General features: G+C 44.1%; 1 protein-coding gene across 1 annotated transcript; it reads left to right on the top strand.

Moving 5' to 3' along the window:
* Positions 1–973: 973 nt before the first annotated feature.
* LOC143894373 (uncharacterized) lies at positions 974–4,795 on the top strand. The gene is given in 4 exon segments (XM_077400565.1): positions 974–1,598; positions 1,751–2,108; positions 2,199–4,419; positions 4,421–4,795. Coding segments are annotated over 4 exon segments (3,561 nt in total). The 3' UTR covers positions 4,778–4,795.
* The last annotated feature ends 3,356 nt before the right edge of the window (positions 4,796–8,151 follow it).

Below are 8,151 nucleotides of genomic sequence, written 5' to 3'. Positions count from 1 at the left end.
TCGGGACACGTTCGTCGTAAACAACATTTTTCTAGGAAAAGGGGGTGTTATCTCGTAGATTAAACAATCCATCTACACAGTACGCGAGACAAAGGAAGAAATGATCTTTCAAAAAATCAGTTGGAGCGAGAGAGAGGGCAAAGGGTATATAACGAGGGATGAAGCGCGTCGAGCCGCATTAGTATACGATTTGAGAGCAATACATCGGTCAAAGAGTATCGAGATTTATTGTGTGGTTAAACACGTTATCACGTACAAGTGCTGTGAAGCGATATAATAAAAGAACTGGTGCGAAAGTGATCAAACATTAGCTTTTGCGATGTGAACATGTTTTATAACAGTGAGCAAGAAGAAATGGTATATAATCGCTCATGGACACCGGACTATAAAATTGACATCGATGAAATCGAAGAAAGCAGTGACTTTATATACTTTGATCATTTATTTTATGATGAAGGTTTATTAGATGATATCGCCAGTGCTTTGCGTGAAGAAAAAGATCGAGGAGGAAAATCGACGGATGTGCAACGAAACTCACTAGCGCAGTTTGTTCGCGATCGCGAACACGGGATACGAGGAACCGATAAACACATCGTTCATAGACAAGGAGTTGTTATCAAGGATTTCGAATATAGTAATAACTGGTACGGTAGCTCAAAATGGAGAATGTACATACAGGCGCGGAACGAGGATAAAGCTCATACAGCTTTATCTGTGACGAAGTCCTTTCCTTTAACAATAAACCTAACTTTAGGTCCGAGTATAAGGAGTGTCACTATTGGGAAGTGGCAATGGGAGTTACGTAAAAGTGATGGTTGGCATGATGGTGATGAACAATATGTGTCTGCAACGCTATTACCGTATGAACCATTGATATTTAATAAAGTATCGCTATTGGGCGACTACAGTTGTCGACTTCGTAGTGATGAACAACCTGAATCTGATGAACAACCTAAATCTGAATAGATAAAACATGGATCAATTTGAGCAAACCGAACGCGATCTATTGGAGCTATCCGACCAAGTAGCTACCGTGGGTGAATATTTCACATGGACACTGCAATGCGCGGAATTCGTCGAGCAGCTCGAGACACGCTGTAGTGCCAAACGTCAGCGGCTCTCCGACAATCCAACGATCGGGCAGAGGCAATCGTTGGTTGCCCGAATCGCGCGACTCGAGGGTGTGAAGTCGCGATTGGAAAGACAATTTATCCATAGCGGTGGTAATTATGCGAATGCAGGCACCAGTGGCGACACGCGCGCGGCAGAACTCGTATGGCGAGAAATCGACGCCGGGTTTGAAACGCGAATAATGACCGGTGCGGTAATTAATACAGAACATGTAGAACCGCGACAGTTTTTGGAAGACGCCTGCAGCGTAGTGTGCAAGCGAGTACGAGACATTATAAAAACACATAACTGTGTCAAAGTGAACACCGTGTTCAACGGGGAGTTTGTGGCGGGTGATAAACGTGCCAATAAGAGTATATGTACAAATAACATAGAACTCTGTGGTACATCGCACTTGCATGATTGGTACGAGCTGCACGTTATCGAGCCCACATTAGCGAAACTCGAGGAGTTCCAGGAACGCGACAGTGGGTGGGCGTTGACTCGAATTTGACGGTGAGCGTCAACAAGTACAATCCTTTGCGCGCGGGGTGTCACTTGGAATTGCCTAAAGATATTAAAGTAAAGAACGCGGTGATCAATGTGCTGTCTATGGACAATGCATGTTTTGCATGGTCAGTGGTCGCCGCCTTACATCCAGCCGAAAGACATTCAGAACGGGAATCTTCGTATCCACATTATTCAAGGGTACTGGATTTACGAGACATTGAGTTCCCAATGACGTTGAGTCAAATTAAACAGTTCGAACGACTCAACGATATATCCGTCAACGTCTATACCATCGAGGGACAGAAGACGTCAAACGTTCTTCCAATACGGCTTACCGACCACACGAGTGTTAAAAAACATGTTAATCTGCTGTACATGCAGGATCCGCGAGACAACAATGTTGGACATTTCGCATGGATTAAAAATCTATCCCGTCTCGTGAGCTCACAATTGAGCATGCATCATGGTCAGAAGTACATTTGTAATCGGTAAGTACTTATATTTTTTAATAATATATATATCATTTTTATATTTTGTGTATAAAAAAAATTTATATTTTATGATTCTTTTTTTTGCAGATGTCTTCACTACTTTAGTTCGAGCGACAAATTGCAGTCTCACACTGTGGACTGCCGAAAGATAAACGACTGCGCTATCAAACTACCGAGTGAAGACAACAAGTGGCTGTGCTTCAAGAACCATAGCAGGAAAGAGCGACTTCCCTTCGTGGTGTACGCCGATTTGGAGTGTGTGCTGCAGAAAACACAACCGGAGACGGAACACGCGTCATACGCCTATCAACATCATCGAGTATGTAGTATAGCATACTACGTACAGTGCTCGTATGACGAAACGTTATCAGCGTATCGATTTCGTCGCGATAACGACTGCGTCGCGTGGTTCGTCGAGGAACTCAAAGGATTTTCGCATCGCGTAAAGAACGTCTTGTCCGACATTGTATGCATGGTAGACCTAACGCAAGACGAGTGGGAGACATTTCACAGCGCGACGAAATGTCACATATGCGAACAACAGTTCGCGCCAAATGATAATCGTGTACGCGATCATTGCTACTTGACCGGGCGTTACAGAGGTCCAGCACACTCGACGTGCAATCTGAATTATAAGGATTCTCACTTCATCCCAGTAATATTCCACAATCTGTCAGGCTATGACGCGCACTTTATTATCAAGGAGATAGCTGCCGCGTTCGAAGGCTTAATCGATGTACTGCCTATAACAAAGGAAAAGTACATCTCATTTACTAAACACGTGAAAGACACCGCGGAAAGATCTGATTCGCGAAGCGATATAAAATTAAGATTTATCGACTCATACAAATTTCTGAGCGCGAGTCTCGCAAAATTGGCATCCTTCCTCGATAAGGATAAATTGAAAATTATACATTCCAAATTTTCCGCGTTATCCGACGACGTATTCGAATTATTGACGCGAAAAGGTGTCTTTCCATACGAATACGTGGACAGCGTCAAAAAGTTGGAGGATACGTGTTTACCACCGCGCGATTTATTTTACAGTTCCTTGACCGGTGACACCGTATCCGAGAGCGATTACGCGCACGCCGCGAACGTATGGCAGCAATTCTCCGTTCGAACTCTGGGCGAATACAGCGATCTATACCTGAAAACCCATGTCTTGCTGTTGGCCGATGTGTTTGAAAATTTCCGCAACAGCTGCGTCGCGAGTTACGGGCTTGATCTCGCGTACTACTACACTTTACCAGGCTTTACGTGGGACGCGATGTTGAAACATACATGTATCAATTTTGAACTACTGACCGACGTTGACATGGTCATGTTTATCGAACGTGGTATACGCGGCGGCCTGAGTCAATGTTCCGGCAGATACGCGAAGGCCAACAACAAGTATATGGAGTCATACGATTCATCGAAACCGTCATCGTACCTAATGTACTTCGATGTCAACAACTTATACGGCTGGGCGATGTGTAAGCCACTGCCCTACGCGGAGTTTCGATGGGTCGAAGACGCGTCAAATTTCGACGTTAACGCGATCGCTTTGGATTCGCCTACGGGCTATATTCTCGAGGTCGATCTTGAGTATCCGCAGGATAAACACGACGCGCACGCTGACCTACCGTTCTGTCCGATGCGCGATAAACCGCCCGGCAAACGGCAGGACAAACTTCTCGCCACGCTGCACGATAAGAAGCGTTATGTCATCCATTATCGCAATCTGCAACAGTGCACGCGCCACGGTCTTCGCATCACTAAAATACATCGCGTATTACAATTCGCTCAATCTGAGTGGCTCCGCTCTTACATCGAACTCAATACAAAATTCAGAACACAAGCCAAAAATGAGTTCGAAAAAACGTTATATAAATTAATGAATAACGCTGTTTTTGGGAAAACAATGGAGAATGTACGAAATCACGTCGATGTAAAATTAGTGACGAAGTGGAAGGGTAGATACGGTGCAGAGGCAATGATCGCACGACCGAATTTTCACAGCAATAGCGTGTTTTCAGAAAATCTGGTAGCCATCGAACTGCGCAAACTCGAGGTGAAATTCGACAAACCGATCTACGTCGGCATGTGCATCCTCGACTTGTCGAAGGTGTGCCTATACGAATTTCACCACGAATACATGTCTCCCTTGTACCGCGACTCGTGTAGAATCATGTATACCGACACGGACAGTTTGATTTATCATATCAAGTGCGACGACGCGTACGAGAACATGAAACATGATATAGTCAGGTTCGACACAAGTGACTATGCGGTAGATAACGCTTATGATATGCCTGTCGTCAATAAAAAAAGTGCCGGGCCTGATGAAGGACAAAAATAACGGGGCCATTATGACCGAATTCGTTGGACTTAGGGCGAAAATGTATGCCTTGCGAGTCGATAGCAAAAAAGATTGTAAAAAAGCAAAAGGTGTCAAAAGCAACGTCATCGCGCGCACCATCACATTCGACGACTACACGCGGTGTTTGAACGATGAGATCGAAATGACTCGACCGCAGTCGTGTATAAGATCAAAAATGCACGAAGTGTACACTATTAGCGAGACGAAAATCGCTCTGAGTCCGTACGACGATAAGCGATATATCGTATCAGATTCGACCGATACGTTGCCGTGGGGACATTATCGCATACCTTTATCATAGTAGTTATCATAATAAGGAACAGTGAAGATTCATGTATGTATGTATGTATGTAATATAATGTATGTATGCATGTATGTAATAAAATGTATATATGTATGTACATATAAATGTAATATAATGCATGTATGTATGTACATATAAATGTATGTACGTAATGTATATATGTAATATAATGTATGTATGTAATGTATGTAGTATAACATATATGTATGTAAGAAATAGTCCTCAAGTAAATATCGTATTATATATCAGAAGGGATATTAATAAGGATGTCGCGCACATGTATTTAGTATTTAATACTTTTTATTATATACTGTATATGTATCACACATATTTCAAACATTTTACATGTATCATTTTTTATATTAAGAATAAAATACAGTTTGCACGAATTAAATAACATTGTTCTTGTGTATCCAAGAGTTGTGCGATCCATCGAATCCCAGCCATTTAACGTAAACCTCGTCGCCCCTCCTGCGCAGTACTTTCTCCACGAGATACACGTCTGGATAAGTCGCGCGATGCAACTCGTACTCGTAGAACCCTCCAGAGACGGATTATCCACGATAGTCCTCGAGTAGATAGGTTACGGGATTAGTACGCTGCACTTTAACGATCTTAAACACCTCGGTGGTCCAATTCGGCGTGTAACCCTTCTCAAAAATTGTCTTGTATTTGCTGACGCGTACCGAGTCGCCCACTTTGAATTTTGCCGGGCCCGCGATCTTTATCGCGCTGTACACCGTAGCCAAGAGTCTTTCGGCGATCGCGGGGGTAACGTCGACGGGTCGCATGCCGATGGTTCGATGCTTGCGCGCGTTGTAATCCGACACGAGTCGCGGCAACGCGTCGACCCACTTGTAATTTCCGTTGAGCGTAAACATCTTCCACATGTTGTTCTTTAACGTACGATTGAATCGCTCGACGACCGACGCTTTCAACACCGAATACGTGGAATAATGATTGATGTCGTGTTTTCTGACGAGACGTTGCACGTCAGTGTTGTAAAATTCCTTCCCCATATCGGTTTGTAGATTACTAGGGCACCTTTCGCTATCTCGAATTATCTCAGCGATAGCGTCAGCCGTCTCGCTGCCACCTTTACCCTTGAGCCCTCTCTCTCGCTCCAACTGATTTTTTGAAAGATCTTTTCCTTTGTCTCGCGTACTGCGTAGATAAATTGTTTAGTCTACGAGATAACACCCCCTTTTTCCTAGAAAAATGTTGTTTACGACGAACATGTTCCAACAGGTTCGATGCGTTATCGGGTCCATCATCGTCCCGATGACGTCATTTCTTCCTTTGTTTTTTTTACGTACTGCGTCGTAAAAAATAGCGCGAAATTGTTTAGTCTACGAGATAACACCCCCTTTTTTCCTAGAAAAATGTTGTTTACGACGAACGTGTCTCGACAGGTTCGATGCGTCATCGACAAAAATACACGCTCCTACGCAGTGCGATATCGAGTTAGTCTTACCCATTGTACGCCGCCTAGCGGCGTCGTTGCGAACAAGGCCCCCGCGACCCGACGGACCCCGCGGCGCAACCGCGGACCTCTACGCGGCCCCCGCGGACCCCCGCGAACCCCCACGCGGACCCGCGGCGCGACCGCGAACGCGAACGCGGACCTCCTCCCCACCGCGCGGACCAATGGCGCGGGTGAGTCATCCCGGTGACTCATCCCGGTAAGTCATCCCGGTGGTATGCCAATGTCAACCCTCCCTTCCCCCCACCCCGCAAAAAATCCGATATTTTTGTGTAACCCGATACCCCCTCCCCCTCACCCCCACGAAATCCAATATCCTTGTGTAACCCGATACCCCGCCCCTCCCCCCCCCCTCCCCCCCGCGTTATCACCATGTAACCTAATACCCCTGTGTAACCCGATACCCCCCCTCCCCCTCACCCCCCGGGGAATCCCGATACCCCCCTCGCTTGCAGATGTATCATGAGAGATGGGGACATCAAGATAAGCTCGACATGTCAAAACGTTGCTTGAGAGAGAGTTAGGCATCAAAGTTAAATTGTACAAAGAACTTTGCGAACCATGCATTTTTGGAAAAGCACATCGTTTACCATTTGGCATCAGGAAGAAAGCAGCTAAGCCCGGAGAGTTGATGTCGACCGAAGAAGCGTTATTTAGTTGTGTTTAAAGACAGTTACACAAAATTTCGCTATGGCTTTCTTGTTAGAGAGAAGTCAAAAGTCAAGAATGTGCTAAGACAGATGATTACACATGCGAAAATATAAGGACATTCAATCAAGGAACTATTGAGCGACAATGGTGGAGAATTCGATAATGAAGAAGTTAAGAGAATTCTACATGAAAACAGAATCACGCAGAGACTGACAGCGCCATTTACGCCTGAACAAAATGGCGGTAGTGAGCGTGAAAATCATACAATAATCGAGATGGCAAGGACCTTCAAGTATTCAAATCCAGATTTCTAGAGGCAATTTGAGCTAAGTTAGTAATTTCCGCAGTGTATATTCTAAACAGAACTGGAAAATTATCAGAAGAAAGCGTCAGTCCATATGAGCTCTGGATGAATAAGAAACCGAGGATAAAACATTTACGTATAATCGAATCTGTTTGCTACGTTCACATCCCAACTCAGAAACAAAAGAAGATGGATGAGAAAGCTGTAAAAAGATATCTTGTAGGATATGATGGCGACGAAAGATATCGAGTCTATGTAAAAGAAGAACATAAAGTCGTTTTATCCAGAGATGTACAATTCCAGGAAAAACCTAGGGAATGTGAAGAAGGAGTCGAGTTGTTATTTCGAGATATCGAGTCTGAAGAAGAATGTCGAGAAGAAGAACATGAAAAGAACGACGAGAAAGATTACATGAAACAGAAGAAAGCAGTGATGAAGAAGATAAAAGATAAAGAAGACTCTCAGCTGTTATTAAGACGATGTCTCAGAGATCGCTCGACACTCAGAAGACCGAAAAAACTTGACAATTTTATTATGATGGCGGAAGAGTTCGTTAACGAAACAAAAAATCCTGAAACTTTCAAAGAAGCTTTGAATAGTAACCAAAGTGCTAAGTGGAGAAAGGCTATGGACAGAGAAATGGCCTCACTGAAAGAAAATCAGACTTGGAAACTAGTACATTTACCAAGAGGCGCCAAAGCAATACTATGTAAGTGGGTCTATAAGGCAAGATTAGTTGTCAAGGGATTTAACCAACGTCAAGGTATTGACTATAATCAAACATTCAGTCCGGTGGCAAAGTTGGGAACGGTACATTCAGTTTTAAGTATTGCTGCAAACGAAAAGATGCATCTTGCACAATTTGATGTGTCAACAGCGTTTTTGTATGGAGAACTCGAAGAATGAATATTATGAAACAGCCAGAAGGATATG

Source organism: Temnothorax americanus, unplaced genomic scaffold, assembly GCF_048541705.1.
Source record: "Temnothorax americanus isolate GAGA-0224 unplaced genomic scaffold, ASM4854170v1 Scaffold138, whole genome shotgun sequence".
NCBI classification, from domain to species: Eukaryota; Metazoa; Arthropoda; class Insecta; order Hymenoptera; family Formicidae; genus Temnothorax; species Temnothorax americanus.
This window is presented reverse-complemented; position numbering and strand designations above follow the sequence as displayed.